The 20,838-nt window shown below is 29.2% G+C and overlaps 2 protein-coding genes across 4 annotated transcripts in view; one reads left to right on the top strand and one right to left on the bottom strand.

The window, feature by feature from the left end:
* Positions 1–4,005, bottom strand: part of LOC118198965 (nucleolar protein 9) — an 84,560-nt gene extending 80,555 nt beyond the window's left edge. Inside the window, exon 1 of one of the 3 annotated variants that reach the window (XM_085827419.1) lies at positions 3,575–4,005. In XM_085827419.1, the coding sequence (XP_085683545.1) occupies positions 3,575–3,905 (331 nt within the window). In that variant the 5' untranslated portion in view covers positions 3,906–4,005. The remainder of the gene's footprint in view (positions 1–3,574) is intronic. The other 2 variants (XM_085827416.1, XM_085827424.1) reach the window with 2 other exon arrangements.
* Positions 4,006–4,217: 212 nt separating this feature from the next.
* Positions 4,218–20,838, top strand: part of Afg3l2 (AFG3 like matrix AAA peptidase subunit 2) — an 81,499-nt gene continuing 64,878 nt past the window's right edge. The window contains exons 1-5 of the mRNA XM_085827413.1: positions 4,218–4,374; positions 8,617–8,791; positions 9,944–10,049; positions 14,462–14,621; positions 19,171–19,242. Coding sequence (XP_085683539.1) covers positions 4,315–4,374; positions 8,617–8,791; positions 9,944–10,049; positions 14,462–14,621; positions 19,171–19,242 — 573 coding nt within the window. The 5' untranslated portion in view covers positions 4,218–4,314. The remainder of the gene's footprint in view (positions 4,375–8,616; positions 8,792–9,943; positions 10,050–14,461; positions 14,622–19,170; positions 19,243–20,838) is intronic.

Raw genomic sequence — 20,838 nt, 5'->3', positions numbered from 1 at the left:
ATTATCGTTAATGCATTTTATTTCATTCATTAATGTGGCAGCACTATGGTTGAAGATCATGACAAGAAACGTTTGGCTGATCTTTGGAATATGGTGACTGGTAGTTTGGCGAGATTTTGGAGGCGATAAAGGTTATTACCTAGGACTTTGGTAATAATGTGAGAAGCACTCAGTTCCGATTACGCATTATTTTGTGTGAGGGAAATGAGAGATCATGAGATATGGTCATGTGACATTAATGGACGAATTACAGTTGTTTAATCGGAAAGGGGGGGAAATCTGGAAATTTCGTATTTAGCTATATTCTGTGTTGTGTGAAACGTGACATTAATGGACGAATTACAGTTCTTTAATCGGAAAACGGGGTTAATTTGGAAAAGCTTCATTGTGTGTTGTGTGAAATAGTGTTGATTAATTTTTCGATTGCATGGTGCTTTGCAAAGTGAATTCTAAATTTTTAATGCGTTTATCTGATAATAATAATAAGTTGAGATTGTGTGAAAGGAAGGATATTACAAGTTTAAATGGTGGTGCAAGAAATATGGTGAAAATGGACATTTTGTGAAAAGGAGTGTAAGGAAGGGTACTTGGTTTGCTGAAAGTAGTTTGAGTATAGGTGAAATTTTATTAACTTCTTATTACTTGGTGAATAGACTTCTAGTTGACTACTGGATTTAGGATTTAGAAATTAACAGTAGTACTGCAGCGACGTAATGAAGATTCTGAAGAAGATTAGGTAAGTTAGTATTTTTAATCATTTTAGGATATTATTTTTATGCATTGTTCTAAATGTAAGGAGTAAATAAATTAAAATGGTATTATTTGAAAATTGTTATTAGCAATGATTTAGTTTAAAGTAATTAGGATTGTAATCTAATTTTTATTAATTTAATGTATGTGCTTATTTATATTTTACGTAGTATTTTTTAATTTAATGATCATGATTTTGTGAGTTATATGTTTGTAGTATTTTGGAATATAGTTGAGTAGTATACGTTGAGTATTTTCATGCATTTTCGTGAAATTTTTTTAATTTATGAGAAAAAAGCAGTGTACATGGATATAGTGAAGAGTGTGCGCAATGCCATTTTTGTGCAATTCTGGGATTTTTTTTAAGTAAAAATAAGTCGACGTGTACATGGTTTAGTGATATTTTAATTAAATGATAGTTATTTTGTGAATTTTATGTTTGTAGGAATTTGGTATACGTTTTAGCTGAAGTAAATGTGCATGGAAATAATTTAAATATTTGACACTAAGTATTTGTAATGTTTGCGGTATGAATTCGTTGGTGACGTTTATAATATAATAGATAATTTAGATGTAAAAGTTTTTAGATATTTTATTTATTTTATACGTGGAAATGTTCATATTTGGAAAGGGTATATACTTTTTCGCGATAAGATAATTTCATATATGTTCTTTTTACTGCGTTTAAAGATTCAGAAAATTGTCATGCATTTTCGTGAAATTTTTCTAATTTATGAGAAAAAAGCAGTGTACATGGATATAGTGAAGAGTGTGCGCAATGCCATTTTTGTGCAATTCTGAGATGTTTTTTTAAGTAAAAATAAGTCGACGTGTACATGGTTTATGAGTATGTGTTATTGTGAAAAACGCGCAAGGAGTTTGCGATTGTGTACTTTTTCCCAATTTTGCAGTGAATATTTGTCATGATTAAGCAGTTTTGTTAGATAAAATTTCTAGTATAAGTGTAATTTGGCTAGTAGATTGTTGGAAAAAGTGTTCAGTAAATAAAAAGAAAAGAAACATGTCTTTACTTCGTGAAGACAAAATGGCGGCGTAAAAAAAAAAAATAGAGGGTTGCTGTAGCAGAGTTGGTCGCCAAATTTTCGCCAAGAAATCGCCAAGTTACCATAATCCAAAGATCAACCAAACGTTTTTTCACAACAAATGTCCCCAAATATTCTTTGGGAAGAGTTTTTTTCAAATATTATTTTTATGTCTTGTGGACATACTTTTGTTAATCTCTACAATGCAGTTAACACCGCCAAATGTTTCATGTTTTTGTTCCACCATTTCAAGGATGCATATCTCCCACAGATAATTATTCCAATTAAAAACTGTTTTGTCTGTTATTCCTGCTTTTGGCAGAACTTGATTGATGTATTTCTTCAAACCTGCAATAAATCATAAAGCTGTTGTATATGCTATACAGCATGGTTTCTTAAACTGTGGGTCGTAACTCCCAAGGGCTTGCAGCAGGGGGTCACCAAAAATTGTAGCAGTTTTGATATTTAACTTATTATGATAATTTTACAATTACCAAATATTTTTATACAATATATTTGAAAATAGATAATGATGAGACAATACAGATAAAGAAGAACACGAAAACGTTTCAACACATTCTTTTTAAAATATAAACGTTCGTTTTCCTTGCTTTGCACGTGACTTCGTCCCTTTGTCTGTTACTTATTTAAAATTTTTACATTGTTCTATATCTTTAAATTAGAAATTAATTACCTAGAACTGCAATAGTGTATTACAGTACAAATGAAAAAAATTGACAGTTTCACTCACGTGTGTATCAGATTTGCACAGTACTTATGGGGGGTCCCACAAAATGTTTGTAAATATTATGGGGACTTTAGGGTCGCGAAAAAATCTCAGTGATAAAAAGGGGTCGCGACTGAAAAAAGTTTAAGAAACCCTGCTATACAGCATTCGGGGAATGTGCAGAATCACCCACTGCTTGGTGCGTTTTTAAGAATAGCACATACTCGGTATCCATGTACACATTGGCCTATTCTCACTTAAAAAAAATTCCAGAACTGCATGAAAATGGCACTGCGCACTCCCTTGACATTATCTATGTACACATTGACCTATTTTCACTCAAAAAGTAAAAGAAAATTGAAAAAAATCCAATTGTTTTTACCCTTGTAAAAAGCACCTAACAAATAAGTCGGTTCTGCACTTTACCACAGCATCCTTTGAACCCACTTTTTATACATAATCTAACATTTTTTCAATATGTGCAGATGTTACAATACCAATTATAAGTCTTCATGATCGAAATATAACTTTGTTGGATGCAATATTGATTATCTTGCAGTGTATTGCTGAAATAGTGAATAGACTTTGTTTCATTTTGAAATGTATTGCAAGGATTCATAAGGATTCAAGCATTGCGTAAAAATTTACTTTGAAGTAAAAATGCAGAAAACAGGACACATGAATCTAATGCAACAATGCACTGAATATAGAATTGTAGTTATAAAAAAAGTTCTGCAAAACAATTAAAATCATCGGTTATTTCATGTACACAATTCATACCAACAATGCAATTAATTACCTATTCATTTAACAAAACACAATATCAATGCATTTACAAGGTCTAACACTTCATGTCAAATACTTTCACGAAGTGTTTTATTCATTCATTGAGAGCCAAATTTATTCTGATCTGAGTAATATATACTTAATCTGAAAAGAAACCATGAAATAAAATTAGCTCATATTTTACCTAATATCCACCTTAACTTAAACAAACTGATGATACAATTTTATTATTGTTAACAAAATTATGCTACAATTTGAAAAACGTTACCTCTATCAATCGAATTACTTGTTTGCCCATGCTTTAAAGTGCGTAATAAATTTTCATAGTATATTACACATTCTTGTAATTCCGTATCAGAAGGCTTCACTTTATTACAACGCTCTTTCGAATGGTTTTCTTTCCGACTCCTGCCTTCAATTTTAATACGTTTATTCTTTTTGTTGGATATATTTTTAAAATTCATACTAGATAATGATTCCTGTTTAATTTGTTTGTGCAGGAAACCATCTTCTTCGAAATCCTGAGTATTAATTTCATTTTTACCACGAAATGAATCACGCGGAAACTTGGAATAATGACTGCGATCTCTCTTCGGCATATCCAAATAAGAAACTTTTTTAGAATGATAAAACTAAATTTTTAAATACAGTATGTTTACATTTACTTGCTCAACTTGCTTTCTTGTGTTGCCAGTCAAAATTGGCTTTCCCGATTTTTTTATCAGCAATAATTAAGAAAAGAAAATGAAATAATAACATAAAAAAAGAAAATATGAGCGAACTTTGATGCATTGTTAGTTGTGTTTTATAATGTGTGTCTAGTTTCCTAATATTTAATCAAGAATTAATTATTCGTTTACCATTTTTAACACTGGAAATAGAAATATACATTTCCCACGTACACGACTGGAATCAAAACTGTAACCGTTGAACTAAAAATTGAATTGTTTATGTAATGTTAGTTTTCTTGTGAATGCTTACAAAACGCGACTTACCTAACTTTTAGTGATGGCTTATAGGCTGTATAGTGCTGCACAGTATTTGGAACCGTATTTTTTAAAATTGATCGTAAGTGATAATTTTGCTTGTAAAATTAAAATTATTGAAACTCATCCAAAATCGGTAATTGCATTGGAAGTATTATTTACAAAATAAATGAGCTTAAACCACCTAAATAAACCTTATTGTAGTAAAATATTGCTTGTTCTTTGTGAGTTCTTTATTAAGAAATAGAGCGTTAAATATGATGATTGTAAAATTACTAGTTAAAGAATTAAACTAGGGAAAACTCGTTTTTGGTTTTTTAATTGTATTTAAATTCAGAGGTGGATTAATGTTGTTTTAGTATCTTTAATTAATATTGTTTTAGTATCTTAGAAAATTACATAGATCCTTTGTTTTCATCTTTTACAAATTTAACGTCTGTTTTTAATGTCAGGGAAAAAAGTACTATTTCTCTTTAGGTTATGTAATTGGCAATAACTTTTGAAAGTCTTTCAGTTATATAACTATTAGTTATAGGTCTGCGATGCAAGATGATGACTGTCAAACATTTGAGATGACAGTAATGTCTGTGTCAATGCCTTAATAAGTTGCAAATGTAATATAATATGTATTTGATGCTTAACAAATGCTGAGGGCTACCTATTTAATGTAGAATTAATGGCTATGTTGATTGAAAGAGAGTGTTCCTCACATCACAAAATTATAAAGTAATTGTGCTTATGTTACTAAAGGAATCTGTGTACAACAATATGTATTCAAGGCAAATTTAATCTGAGAATACTGGAAAGGTCAGATCTGCAGATTTACTGATAATGTATTTTTTCACACTGAGACATTGATGCTTCACATAAGGTTATTTATTGCTGTTTAATTTACTTCAGGTGAAACTTCCTTTTGGTGTGAATTGTTCTTTGTGTATCTATTTATGGTCACTTCTTTTTTCATAGCTTTTAAAATTTCTCTCAATTTTGAAAAGATTAAAAAATTAAGAAGGTGTAGTGGTAGAATGTGTTGATAAAACTTCCACAAATTGACATTCAGATTCTTACTAAAGAATTTTTGGGTAAAGTGCAGAATCACCCACTTATTTGTTTGACGCTTTTTACGAGAGTAAGAATTGGATTTTTGTCAATTTTCTCTGACCTTTTAAGTGAAAATAGGTCGATGTACATGGATAAAGTCAAGGGAGTGCGCAATGCCATTTTTGTGCAATTCTGGGATTTTTTTTTTTTAAGTGAAAATAGGTCGATGTGTACATGGATACCGAGTATGTGCAATTCTTAAAAACGCACCAAGCAGTGTGCGATTCTGCAGTTTCCCAGAATTTTTTTAATGTTTTGTATATTTGCTATCATGAATTTGCCATTTAGTCTTTAAATGATTGTTATGTTCGTTAAAAAGTTAAATGATTATAACGATTATTTTTATTATAATCTATCCTTACATCAAAGTAGAAGTTGAAAAAATATTCAATAAAACCGAATAAATATAAATTTTAATAATTGATTTAGTTGTTATTCTTCTATTAACAGCTTTCTAAATTATTTCTAATAAAATTTCTTTTTTCTGAAATATTGTTGCAGAATATTTTTCTGGATAGATGCATATTTAGACTAGAAGAGAAACATGCTAATGTGACAATCAAAATCGTAAAAACAACCTTGTATTTAGCGTAAGTATAATAGCTGCCCTCAAAATCGATTGAGTGTTTCATTATACTTATGCTAAATACAAGGTCGTTTTTACGATTTTTTTTTTAGATGCATATTTATTTATTTTTATCTTCCTACACTTTCAGATAAACTTTGCTCTGGCCATCTTACTTCATATATGGTATATAAAACATACTAAATTATGATTGTGATAAGAACTCTCTAAACACTATAAATTTAATTATAATTTAATCTAATGCAATTTTTTATTATATACTGCTTTACAATAATAAATAAAAAATGAACATTCATTATGTACGACAATGAGATTTATATTAAAATAAAATTTAAAAAATATAATATTATCATGGATTAATAAGTAGAAATGGTGAGAATTATGTGAATGATAATGTATGGATTCTTAAATGACAAATGAGAAATCAAATGCTGAATGAGTGCATTTGCTGAAATAAATTTTATAATACATTCAAACTCCATTTTAACTCTTTCGCATCGAAGTTGCCCCAAACACCCGACCATTCAGATATCGACAGGTCGCCTAAGCACCTGAATTATTTTCTACCTGTTGCTTTTTCCCATCACGTTAATGCATTGCTCATTGCTTCCAGGAGTTGTTAAATGACATGCCAGTCATTCTTTTGAAGCAACTAAAAGTAGTTCTGTTATTTTAATGCACCTTATTTTTCCTTTGTTTACTGTCAATGTTTAGCTATTGATACTTGAAGTTGCAGTCTTGTTCCAAAAAGAAACTGAATGCAGTGGTGAAAGCATCCAAAAAAGAAATTGTCACCTAACTGTAGTATTCTACTTGTCATGGGGGAAGGAAAACTATTCCAAGAGAAATTCGTACACATGGGCATTTTCAGTGTTTGAGGGAAAACAATTTGGTCCTGTCTCAATGCAAAAGAGATAATGAATTTCTAGATACAGCAAATGAACCCATCCAGTTTCTTGTACACTTAATGTTATTTTATACTCTTATAGTGAATCTCCAAAATACGAAAATTAGATGCAACAACCTGTATGGATATTTTCAATAGAAACGTTTTTTGGGGTTTTGTTTTTCCTATTTTTTAGAATGTCTGCAAGGTTAAATGAAAAAATTACTGAATTTTAAAATCATTCACATTAGGAATGTTAGATCCACATTCCATTTGTAAAGAAAAACACTGTGATTTTTTTTTTTTTTTTAAATCTTTCATTTTTTTATTTTTCTCTTTGTTCTAAACAAAAGCTCTGCAAGATAGGTGTGAACCCAATTCTAAGACATTGATGACATGATAAGTATATGAGAGCAAGCCATATGGTGTTAATTGACCATTGAATCAAAGGATGTGAATAGCTCTCTGATTCTGTCTTTGACTGAGCTGTCAAGCAGAGGTGCATCGAAGGTGATAATTTCTGAAAATCCAAAAGGTGATTTCTGATGATCCAAGTTTATTTCTCAGATGAAAATTCTGAAAATTTCACTATTTGAGTGTACTGAATTTTATGAGCCGGGACTATGCAATTGATTCATCTTTTAACCCTTAAAAAAACAACCTTTTGCTAACCTGTATGTTTAAAATACAGAAACAACCCTTAATGTCCGTTTCCTCCCCTCCCCTCCAAATTCATTAACACACAAAGAGTTGTAAAGATTTCAAATGACATCCTTTATACTTTCTAACAAAGAAGTTTCCATTAGCTTTTTAGGACAAGCTGTATGCAATAAACTGATCCAATGCATTTGGGAAAAATGTATCTGTTATTACTGCATATCTTAGGGGAAGGGAAAAGAACAACATCACAGTCTCGGCTGTTCCGTGTGGTTGTGGTCATTTGAATGAAAGTCTGTCTCGGTTGTTTTGACTTTCAAAGAGTTAAGGAATGAAGTTTTGATGCTTATTGGATTGTTTTGTTTTTGTATAAATGTTGTTTATGTCTTTTGAATAAGAATTTTGCATTCTGTAGGTTTTTTAAGACATACAATATTCTTAATAAAAATTATTGAATCTTTTGTTTTGAAACCATGGATAAATTTTTTCTGCCATCTAAATTGCGACATCAGAAAATTATATATTATTTTGCATTTAGGAGTTAAGTAAAAGTTAACAGCAAATTTGTCAGTATTTTTTGCTATTATTTTTTGTGTTTTTATATTATTGTGAATAAAATAATTATTCATAGATATAAATTAAGTAATATGTCAGTAAAATTATTAATGTTTAGTGAAACTGGAACAGAACAACAAATTTAATGACTGCATAACACAATAATTGTAATTAAATGTTAATATTTTTAAAAATTATATTTATTATTCTCTTCTTTTGGTTGATATGACAGTGTTAATCATTTTTTTCCCTGATTCGTCATTCAAATTTTTACATATTTATGTGAGATGATTGATTTTTCTAATCGAATCAGTTATAGAAAACCAAACTTCCAGTGCTTTGAAGTTAGTTATAGTGAGGTTTGAACATTATTCACTCAGTGTAATGTAAATGAAACTTAGAATTAATTCATTTGAAATTTTCATCTGAAACTGTATTTGCAAAATTTGCTACATTTTAAAACCTTTTAAAATTGTGTCATATTTTATTACCAATCTGAATAGGCTGTGCTTTTTTTTTTTCCCCCATACCTTTTCTAGATAAATCCAAGGCTTGCATCTATCCGTAATTCTACTCTAGATGCCTCTTTATCTAGATACTTAGTTCAGTTACAGACGTACTGTGAAAAAGTTCCGAAAGGATTTGAGAAGTATTATCCTGGTGGGAAAAAAGCAAAAAATGTTGAAAAGGATGTATCTTCAGAAAAAAAAGAAGGTATAGTTATATAAAATTGAATAATATATATTTTTTTAAGCTTTGAATATAACTAAACACTCTTTTTGTCTGAATTATTGTAATTATTTTAATAACTAAAATATCATTTACCTCTACATTGTCATTATTTTACTTATTAAACCACTTTATGTATAGTGGCATCTACAATCTTGATAATCATAGTTTTATTCATTATGGGAAATACAGTTACATAATTTTTTTTTTGGTTAAATTAAGGTGTTAGTATGTAGTGAATGCTAAGATGACAACCATTGATCATTTTATTTTCATGGCTTAAGAGGATTCATTTTAAACTTTTTTTTAGCCCAAAAGAGCTGTTATTCTCGAAACACAATTTTGTATTGTTTAATTTTTTTCCTGTTTGTTGGCATTCGACAAAATGTGACGTATTTGTTGTCCAAATATAATATGTCTGCTATTGATTAACAGACTAAGCGACTAGAAACCAGTAGTTGCAGTTCTTAAGAATATTATTTTATTACTCTTATATTATCAGGACTGAATTCAGAAGTGTATGTGTATAAACATGTATGCCTGTGTTCAAGTATGCATCTACATATGTGTGTGTACATGAGTAAAGCTTTCTCTCTCTCTCTTTCTTTTTTTGAAGTATTTTTTATGAAATATAGTTATTTGAAAACATACTGTAACTGCTTCATAAAGTTTTGGAAGAAATGAGTGACAATAGCCACTTCTTGGTTTCATGCTTTAGATTTTGAAGACTTTCACTCCTATGTGCTTGATTATTAGAGACCTTCGAAATGTATAGCAGAGCATTGTTGTCACTTTCAGTGCTTTAGTGAAATTTTTCAGTGAAATTATGTGCATTGATAAATTACATATGTGTATTTTGTTGTATGACAAGTTTTGAAAATTGAAAACTTTTGAATACGTAGAAGATAAATACATACGTTTGAAAATGTTATATCTTCTACATAACTATGTACTACTACATAACTATGAACATAACTATCTTCTACATAACTATGTAGAAGATGTAACATTTTCAATGGAAATTCATTCAATTTTAATTGAAATTGTGTATAGCAGTGCTTCTAAAAACAATCAGTTTGTCTTCTGTTTTAATAAGTAATAGCTCTTCTGTTTTAATGCTTTATTTTGTACGTGCAGAACCAGTGCAAGAAACTCCTTCAAAGAGTTCTCCCAGCAGTTCAAAGCCAGTACCCCCATCTGACTGGATTTTTAAGTTAAACTTCGGGAGTAGTGGTCAAAAGAAGTAAGCTAATATAAGAATATTTTCAAACATAAATTGAAGACTTTCATATTCTGCATCTAATTTTAAAGATTTTTATATTCTGATATGCATTTAATATGTAGAAACAACAAATGCAAGCAAAAAGTCAATACAGTCAATTAGCTGTTGATAAATAGTGCCAGAATTCACTGACAAATGCAAGTTCTATTATAATTAAACTTTGTAACTGAACAGGAAATTATGCCTATCAATAAAATTAAGAAGAGCAAAAAAATTTAGCAACATAGTAAACAATATGCATTGAAAGAAATGTTTACCAGAGCAAACAAACAAATATCGAGCCCTTTTTTTTTATTTGATTCTCTTAAGATCATAAATGCTTTATTATTTTATAAACAACTATTTCAGATTTTTTAACTTCTGCATGTTATCTTACTAAATTTAAACTGATGATCTAAAAATCATAAAATTCCCAAACCTGGAACTGCTGGAGTCTTGACAAGTTCTGATCTCGGACGTTGTATTGTAATACTTTTAAGTTCTTTATGTCAGTGGCTTCAAACTCGAATTGCTTGCGGGCCACATGTTCGATCTGAAAGCCAATGATATGAACATTTTTCTGATAAAATTTTAATATACAAATAATAAATAAGTATTAAATTTCATTTATTGAATGTTTATCAAAGCAATAACAGAAAGGAAAATATTCAAAGTTACATTTTTTTCTATCTGATGTCTAAAGATTAGTACCTGCAATAAATTTCTGTTGGTTATATTGGTATTTACGTATTATCGCAACCAGGTTGGCGCTATTTGTAAGTTTGTGTAAAAAAGTATGAATAGAAAGAAAATGTACATTTATTAATTACAGATAATTTTTAATACAGTTTTTTATATTATTTTGTTTTAAAATATAAAATAGCAATTAAACCCTTCCGGTTTCGAATTTGAATAAGTTGCAGAATTATTTTTTCGGCGGAAATCTTTTGGCTATTGCTTTTAGCACTGATTGAAAACCGTATTCGCCATAACCATGTACACGTCGACTTATTTTTACTTAAAAAAACATCCCAGAATTGCACAAAAATGGCATTGCGCACACTCTTGACTTTATCCATGTACACTGCTATTTTCTCATAAATTACAAAAATTTGCACGAAAATGCAGGAAAATTTTGTGAATCTCCACATGCTCTTTTTACAAAATTACGTATAACACGTAGGGTTGCCATAAGTAGGGTCGCCAAATTTGGCAATTTATGCGAATTTTGGCCTGGTTGTGTTAATACGTAAGTACCGTTATATTTTGTAAATGAAATATATTGACAGCTAAATATTAAATTTTAGGTTGACATTTATTTTAGGTAATTCCAATATGTTCAATTAACTACTAAATAATTTAACTGGAAATTTCAGAATGTTGAAGTGCCAGAACATATTGTTCTTTATTTAGTTAGATAATAAAGAGGTACAAATTATGGATATAAGCATATAAAAAATAATTCCATATTATAATTTTTCATGTCACATCATTGCTTATTTGTTTTCAAAATCGCGTATAACGCTGTCTCTCTCTCTTTTTTTTTAATGGCTGGATTTTGTAACCTTGAAAACACTGCATTTCATGCAGTCCCAAATATTAATAATTTTTTTAGAAATGTGAAGAAAATTTAGAACTTACATTCATCTTTATGAAAATTAAACAAACTTATCTAAAATTAATCTAATTTGCATTAAACCAAAACAAACTTCATAGTATTGTGATCATACTTATCCATTATTGGCACTAAATTACACTGCTTGGTGACAATGTATATGTATTAATAGTTGAGCTCTATAATGGCATTACAAATTTCTCATTTATTAAATTTTTCTTAAAATATTTCTGTTACTTGAATGCTGGATAATTGGGTTTTACTGTAATAAATTACATAACATTGTCTGTAATAATAATATACTTAATGTTATAAACATATTTGCATAATATTATTAACCTTGATCATGGTAATTCTAAAAAAATGGAATATCTTCAATTTAAATTCATAATTTGCATACAAATAATGTCATATGTAATATTTTGGCTGTCGGGCACATGAATGAAGCTTGGCAGAAATGAGTTCTGTATTTATAGAAGCGGTTAGGGGGAAGATCCTGAAATTGCGGAAAGTTAATTAGAGGTTGCTTGTTCACATAGAGCGAAACCGTCCTATTTTTTATATTTTACATATATATAAATTTTAAATTCAGTGAAAAATTTGTTAACTTTCTTCATATTCCGTTGTTGTGAACTTTGAATCATTCTTGCAAGTTACTTGATATTTTAACAAGTCAAGCTGCAGGAGGGCTTATTTTTATATTAATGGCAGTTCTGCTATGATAAACTATATAGTTTATGAATTTAATAATTATTTTATATAAATAAAATTTTTAAATATCTGGAATTCATTGCAAAGTCTGAGTTATAAATTTTACTTAATCTATTAGCATAGTTTTATTGCAAATTATACTTTTGAAGTAATTATTTAATGCATGCACATGCATACACTCACCCAAAAGATGACTAGATGTTTGCAATTGCTATTTTTTGCATTAATGGCAGTTCTGTTATGAGAAACTAGGTGCCAAATAAAAAACTGTATTCTTTCATGGATTCAAAATATAACATAGATTAAATAATGATGACTTCCATTAGAAAAGTCTTAAAGTACAATAAAAAATAGCTTCTTTATGTAATAGCAACAAAAGTAAATTTCCTTCATAACTAAGTACTCTGCCATACTCAGTTTTTTTTTTTTTTTTTTTTTTTTTTTTTTCTTGTAATTCTATACTAAAGTTCAGCTTTTCAGCCATTAATCTCTGTTGGTCAGCTTAGTAAAGGCTTGAGACAAAAAAAAAAAAAAAAAAAAAAAAAGTGTTAGCATCATTAACAGAATTATTGTTTGCAATGTAATTAATATATTGAGATCAGGGAAAATGTAGAATTGTCTCCACTCTTGTGCATGGGTGCTTTTCTGTTATGCACTTGCCATGCATTTTGGTGGACCTTTTTTAGTCGTAAAAGGTTTCGAGTTATTAGAATAGTTTTTTAGATACACACAGACATGTAACTATAGTCCAGAAGCCACAATCATTGGGTCTCAGCTTTGCCTAAGGTTTGGCTTTCTTTCACAGGCAACAAAAATCATGGCAGGTGCTTAATGGAAAAGTGCCTGTGCATGTAATGGGTGCATTGATGAACCCACCAAACCCATGTAGTGAAATGTGTTTTTATAAATAATCATGGTGCATTCAGAGATAAAAATTTGTCATGCCCACAGCTCAGATAAGGATATGAAAGACCAGTGTCTTCAATAAGGAACTTCAAGACTTCTCAGCGTGTTTTGCAAAAAGTTACTTAGGGTCAAAATCATGCTGTAATGTAATTTATATGTCATATAAATGTAAATTATGCATTACATGAATAAATTTTATATGTATTAAATGAGTATAACTAGCATCACTAAGTATCTATCTGAGAGAATAGCGATTCTCAACCTTTTGACTAACACCTATCATCTAAACACAAAAAACTTTAGTGCCACTACTACATTTTACAATGAATATTTTTCAATTTCAATATTAAAAAAAAAAATATCTTTTGCCATTTGCACAACCGAGAGGTTATTTGTATTACATCAAAATATTAGCTTAAGAATTAGTTAACATTTTAATTATCAAAATTTAAGTTATAATAATTTAATTCTAAAATTTAGTGCGAAATTTGGGCCCATTTAAGAGAGATCAATTTCTTTATGTCTTGCCTTATTTTACATAGTTTTAACCGTAAATAAGGATCCACTTTAATTTTTGATTCTGTATTTATATTTCAAATATAACGTGGAAGAAAATCATTGTTCACACAAATAGGCAATAAAATGTGCATAAAGGCAATAAAAATTTAATAACTTTATTTGAAATGCCATTAAATCCTTTTGGGGGGGGATTCAGCCAAAAGTTAATGAGTGTATTATTTTTGAAATCTTCAGTTGAAGTTTGATCACAGGAAATTTTATCAATTGTTCTTTTTCTTTGCGAGATTTTTGAATTTAATATTTAAAAATACTTTGTTTTTCTGCATGCCACTGGTTGAGAATTGCTGTAATAGAATATACATAAAGTACAGTAACCTTGCCTAGTTATTAAAGTAAGGTGTAATTATGAATTTAAATTTTACCTCCTTAATGTCTTTGCTATAACAATATATGTAACTAGATGTTTTTGATTGGGGAAGGGGGGATTTGGAAGACCTTGGTTTTTGAAATATGAATTTTTAGTTCCAAGATTTCACGAAGAGCAGTTTATAAAATAAGACATGGTTATATTTTGTGGTTTCAAGGTTGCTGATATATTTTAATTGAGTAATTTACTGAGCTAATTAATTTGTGTATTTTTCAGAGGAGGAAAAAACCCATTTAGTCCTGATGATGATAATAGAGTTATTGCTCTAACATTATGTGGTGCCTTGGCTTTTTTTTCATTTTTACTTTACCATGAATTCCGCTATAAAGAAATTACATGGAAAGAATTTGTTAATTCTTATTTGGCAAGGAATATAGTAAGTTTTGAATTTAATATTATTTTTTAATATAAATAAAGTTTTCAAATATCTGGAATTCATTTCAAATTCTGAGTCCTAAACTTTACTTAATCTATTAGCTTAGTTTTATTCCAAATTAGACTTTTGAAGTAATTGATTTAACACATGCACATGCATTCACCCATACCCCAAAGTATGACTATATGTTAGGCAATGGATATTTCACATTCTTAAATAAAGATAGAGCTATCTTGATAATGAAGTTATTGCACTTTAATACTTCATTCTATCATGTTATAAATTAATACACTTTTATTACATGGTAGAAGGAAACATTGAGTGCGATTTGATGTTAAATACTTGAGCTATTTTAACTGTTAGTCTAAGAAAAGAGATAAATTTTATCTCTTTTCTTCTAAGTTATTATTTTACTTATTTAGGTACTGTGTAATTCAGGAAATAAGCTCTAAATTAATAATCATGTAATAAGTATTTAAGATTTTTTCTTTTAATTTAATTTTCTTTTGTGGTGGTGTTAAAGAAATGTAAGACATTTAAATAACCTGCATAAAATTATAAGTGTGTCATTTAAATTGATTGTTTGAACATCTGCAAAATCGTTGGCATATTATTGAAATTTATGTTATTAAATAATATGTACTAAGCCTAGTAATAAAATCTCAAGCCTTCCTTTTTACTTCCTTGTACGAAAGGAAGTAAGTAAAAAGGAAGTATTATAATCGCGAAAAGCTTCAGGCAGCATATTTCAACGAAAATATCCACTTTGACCGCTAACGAATGCAATTTAACGATGTTTTTGCATGATATCGGTACGTAAGGACAGAATAAAATACTCTTTTCCTTTAAAAAATTATAAAACTGCTTTAAAATTAATTTTGAAGAGAATTTTTCGTGGCATCTGTACGAACGTATGTACTTAAGTGCGTGCGTACGTATCTCGCATAACTCAAAAACGAGTAGCCTCAGAACCTTGAAATTTTGTATATAGGACTGCTATAACATGTAGATGTGCACCTCGTATTTTGGTTGCAATCGGCTGCACCAAACATATATAAATATATTTATATATATATCCACTCTGTTACCTGGCTCAGTGATCTCAGTTTCTTTACTCTTATATGTTGGTAAATTGTACATTTTTTGCTTTAAAAATGATTGTATTATGTTGTTTTTATCTTCCGGTTAAGGATTTTATGCCTTTAGTAAATCTGTGTGCAATATTTTTAGAATTATCAGCAATTTTAAAGTTGTTTAATTGCCGCTAAGCCCTTTTTAATGGCGGCCATTTATGTTTACATTTGAAACAGGAGACTAGTGGATTTGTTGCCAATCTAGAGAAACTTAGCTTCGTAACAACAAAGATAATGCCTTCATTTATTATTTAAATCATGCTTAATCCTTTCTGGAATTTTTTTGAGGAAATAAGCATTTAAGATTTGTTTCATAATTTTTAATATAGATATTTTGAGTTTTTATGTATTTTTGCCTTCTCGCGAAGTGAGAACTGAATTAATGAAATGAGAAATACTCAATTGTCTGTGAAAAACTGTTTTGTTTTTGTTTTGTTTGCTTAATTTCTTTTATACATCATTCTAGCTTTATTATAGTTATTTGAATAGAACATGTGGCAATGATTAGATAATCCTATTCTTTAAATGATATAAATTTTGTGCATTATGAGTTACAGTATGAACAAAATATATAAGTTAACTGTTATATAATTATTGGATTATGTAACAGTTAACTTAGTTTCCATTATGTAATTATTATATAAGTTAACTGTTATATAATTATTAATACTGTTAAGTGAATCTATTCAGTGTGTCGCTATGGTAATCAAATACTAGAGTGAATTTTAAAGAATGCATTTATTCTATTGTGGTTTATGCGCTGTCGGCGAAGTAGATTTAATTCAATCCAATAAGTTTAAATGAAATGCAAGAAAAAATGCGTATAATTTAATATTCCAATACAAGGAAGTCATGTGGTGTACATATCAGATTTTTTTTAATTGTATAGAAAACAATAAATTTATTTTTTAAGCTAGTTTAATAATATTAAAATATTTTTAATAGTTTAATTTTCCCTTTTGTGTGAAAATGTATTGATAGAAGAATATTTGAATTAACATGTTATCCCATCATCTCTGAAATTGTCGCCATGTCGATTTAGCATCAGTTATGGATAAACATGATGTCAGACGCTTCTCACACATTCTGTGCTTTCATTTAATGTAACCCCAATGGATTGTTCATAAACCATGTTTAGTGTTTATGAACAAAAATATAAATTAACTATAATTGCTGTATTTTTTCTTACATTTTGTAAAAAAAGAAAAATTTGTTTGAGGGCTGTAAAATCACATTTGTGTCTGCACTTCAGTTTATTTACAGCTGAGTTAGAGAATTAAAATCTGTTGAATGGGGAAAACACCTGAATATGGACAGCAAAACTTTAATAAGTTGGAACAGTCACCTGTGTTACACATAGTTCTCTAAACAGAGATTCTAGTAAAATTGAAAGGTCTAACGAAATTGTAGAAATTGGTGACTTTTTACAAAGCTCTGAAATGAAGAGGTAGTATGCTTCTGCAACAGTGCCTCTTTGTAGATTGTGCAGAGACTGTCAAATGCTTTATTGTAAGAGATGCAGATAGAAGTGAGGCTCAGAATTCCTCTAGAACGACCTGCCACAACTTTGGAGGAATCTTTACCAAATTGTATGGTTTGATGATAGCCAACTTTTATGGTTGATGTAATAATATATAACTGATTTATCCTTTGAAATATATGGCAACTCTGAATGCCAGTATTTTATTCAGGAGAATCGGTACCATATTGGGAACATCACTAATTTCCAAAATTGAGTTTCAGAAGCTAAGGCTTTTCAAATTCATGTTAATGGAAGAATCATAAGAAAATTTGTATTAATGCAGATTTTTTATAAATCATGTATTCAATATAATACAAAAAAACAAGTAATTTAGAGCAAAATCATTAAACTCAATTTAAATTATCTCCATATGTTTATTAATGAAGCTGCATATCCATGTGATATAGTGTATAATACATATGCTCAAGAGCTACTAAACACATTTTGAAATTAAAGGTATTTTTTTTTTTTTTTTTTTTAAGAAATAGATGTAAAATATTTTTAGTCACTTGCAGTGTAACTACAAAAGATAGTAAGTTTCAATATGAGATCCACAGAATGAGACCTCTATGAGCATCCATTGAAAATTGGAAAAATTCTCATTTAGGCAATTACATACACACATTGATGAATGTGGAAACATGCCATTTTGTTAGAAAACATATCTTATAATCTAGATGCAGCAAAAATTTTTAAAGTATTAAATTAGATGTCACCAATTTATGGTATTTTTGAAAAAGGGACAATCACTTTGTTTTTTGGTAGGGTACATCACACATTAAATTTCAAAGAATCATGTTCCATTTCAATTGAAGCATCCAGCATTTCACTGCTGCTATCTGACAGTTGAGATGATACCCTGTAGCTTAGATGTGAAATGTAGATTCCCCACCAAAAATAGCAGTATAAGGAAAGTTATTGTTTTCAATTTGATTCAGCATACCCACAATAAACAGATATCATACATTGCTATCATTTGGAAACATCTTCTGTATTGTTTGAATTTTATGTACCTGAAGTTTTAATTTTTTATGTAAGATACCATTGAACTGTTGATTTGGAATGCTCAATTCTGTGCTTGTCTATGAAGAAACTTTGTGGTTTTAATTGAAAAATGCTATGAAACCACTTCATTCATTGTTGTAGCCTACATACTCACATGCTGCTACTTTTTTTAAACTGTTTTGTCTAGTGCTTAACTGATTGACAGAGGATTAGAATTATCTTCCACGCAGTGCCATATTTTTATTTGAAATTATAGATTTTAAATCTGTAAGCCATAATACTCACATAGCTCTCTGCTGTATGAACTTCATGCCTACTGATTGAAATTATTTAGTGCAGTTCTCATGATATCACACATAGGACCATCTATCAATTCCTGTACAAAACATTTCTGCAAAACAAAACTTTACAATAATGTGTTAGTAATGCTTGAGATAGACAAACAGCTAAGGGATCATACTTTTTTATATATAGTTTTGAAATGTATCCAACTATTTTCAGATACCTTGAAATGTAGTGTGTAATATTGTTAAAATTATAAAACATTGTATTTTGCATTATAATATTGTAATGCTCGCTTTTAGAAGAAAATATGGTACTCTTCTGTTACCAGGACTGGATTCAGAAGTGTAGGTATGTATGCACATGTGTATGTATGTCCATATATATGTGTATACACACACAGACACATATGTTTGTACATATATACATGCATATGTGAACACATCAATCCATCCAATACATGCATACATACATACATTTCTGGACCAGGTCCTGATAACAGAACAGTACTGAAAATATTTTCAACGTTTGCATTGATTTTAAATCTTTTCTTTATGCTTACAGGTGTTGTCTTATCTAATATTGTTGTGTTTTTAAAATTGCATAGGTTGAAAAACTTGAGGTTGTAAATAAGAAATGGGTGCGAGTAAAATTCATACCTGGAAATCAAATAGATAATGTAAGTACTTTTGTTACTTCGTAGTTGCATCATTTCTCTAGTTGTGAAATATTATTAGCACACTTTCTGCATATTATTGTAGTTTTTATTAAAAATTTATTATTAAATGGTTTCATGCATTTAATCACCATTTTTTGCTGATCACTGAGACTATAACCCTTAAATAAACAGCAAAGAACAACTGTACATTTAATGTCATTACCTTTTTTCCCTAGTTATCAGCCAGTTTAACTTTTTACAATGTAGAGGAACAATAAACTTTGTAAATATAATACAATAATACAGTATAAATTGTTAACTCTTTGTGTATACTCTTTTTTGTTAACTCTATTAAACAGCCTTTGTGTACCATGTATAAAATCTTGGAAGTTTTATTCTTTTTTAAATGTCTTTCATAATCTAAAGGAATGAATTCTTCAAAAAAAATAATTAATTGATTAATGTAAAACTTTCTTTTACAGTCAAAAATGTGATACAGTCAAAAGTCATTAATTCGGACAATCATAATCCGGAATGATCTATAAGATCTATAATCCGGACCTCAAAGCTACAAACTTTCTGTGCATGCGTCACGCATAGGCGTTTACGCGTGCACGTAAGACCTTTACGGCTGCGAATATGCGTGTGCACATGCACATAATACGTTTACACATATGCGTTTAATGTATAAGGGACGGTATAAGCTAAGCTAAAATTATCTAATTCAGTTATAAGCTAAGCTAAAATTATCTAATTGGATTATGTCAAATAGAATTTTCGATATATAGTTACTAATATGTAAAGGATCTACAAAGCGAAAGTATGTTTCGAAGTCCATTAAACAGAAAGTGGAATTGCTGCAAAAAATGGATAAAGGCATATCCTTTGATTATCTAATCATTCCGAAATATGTTTATCAATTCCACGCTGCTCTGCAGGGGGAAGGAAACGACGTGGCGCACAATGAATTGGAAGTTGATCTGTCAGCACTATCCTTATCTTCAGGGCAGATGTTTTTATTTTATTTGGCTTATAATTCCTTACTAAATGTAGTATTTCATCTCAATGTACTCAGTCATTGATATGATTTAAATCAAGTTCCTCGTCATTATAATTCGCTTCCGATAGTGAAGAAAGTGACACAGAGGTTATTGAAAACGAAAAAATTTCGATTGACAAATTAGTCGGTATTCTGGACACAACAATTATAGGACTTGAACCGTGGAACTTTGTAACTAAAGAAGAAATTATGTCTGTTTAATAGAATTAAAGAGAAAGTATTATCACATGAAACGATGCAACTTAAACAACTTACATTGAAAGAAATGTTTAATAAAGTAAACAAATAAATAGTAAGCTTTTCTTTTTGTAAATTTTGATACCCTTTAGATCATAATTGTTCTTTATTTCATAAATTACGGTTTCATATTTTTAATTTTATAATTTCTGCATGCCATCTTACCAGATTTAAACTGATGATCTATAATCCGGAACGATATCCCGACGAGTCTGGATTAACGACTTTTGACTGTATAAGTTTTTAAGAAAAAAGTTATAAATGCAAGAATATCAGATTATGGAATTATAATAATTAAATATTAATTGAATTATTGTAAC

Source organism: Stegodyphus dumicola, chromosome 1, assembly GCF_044657685.1.
Source record: "Stegodyphus dumicola isolate Sdum_Otavi_A_Nest chromosome 1, ASM4465768v1".
NCBI lineage: Eukaryota > Metazoa > Arthropoda > Arachnida > Araneae > Eresidae > Stegodyphus > Stegodyphus dumicola.
The sequence above is the reverse complement of the archived record's forward strand: the minus strand, read 5'-3'. Positions and strand labels throughout refer to the sequence as shown.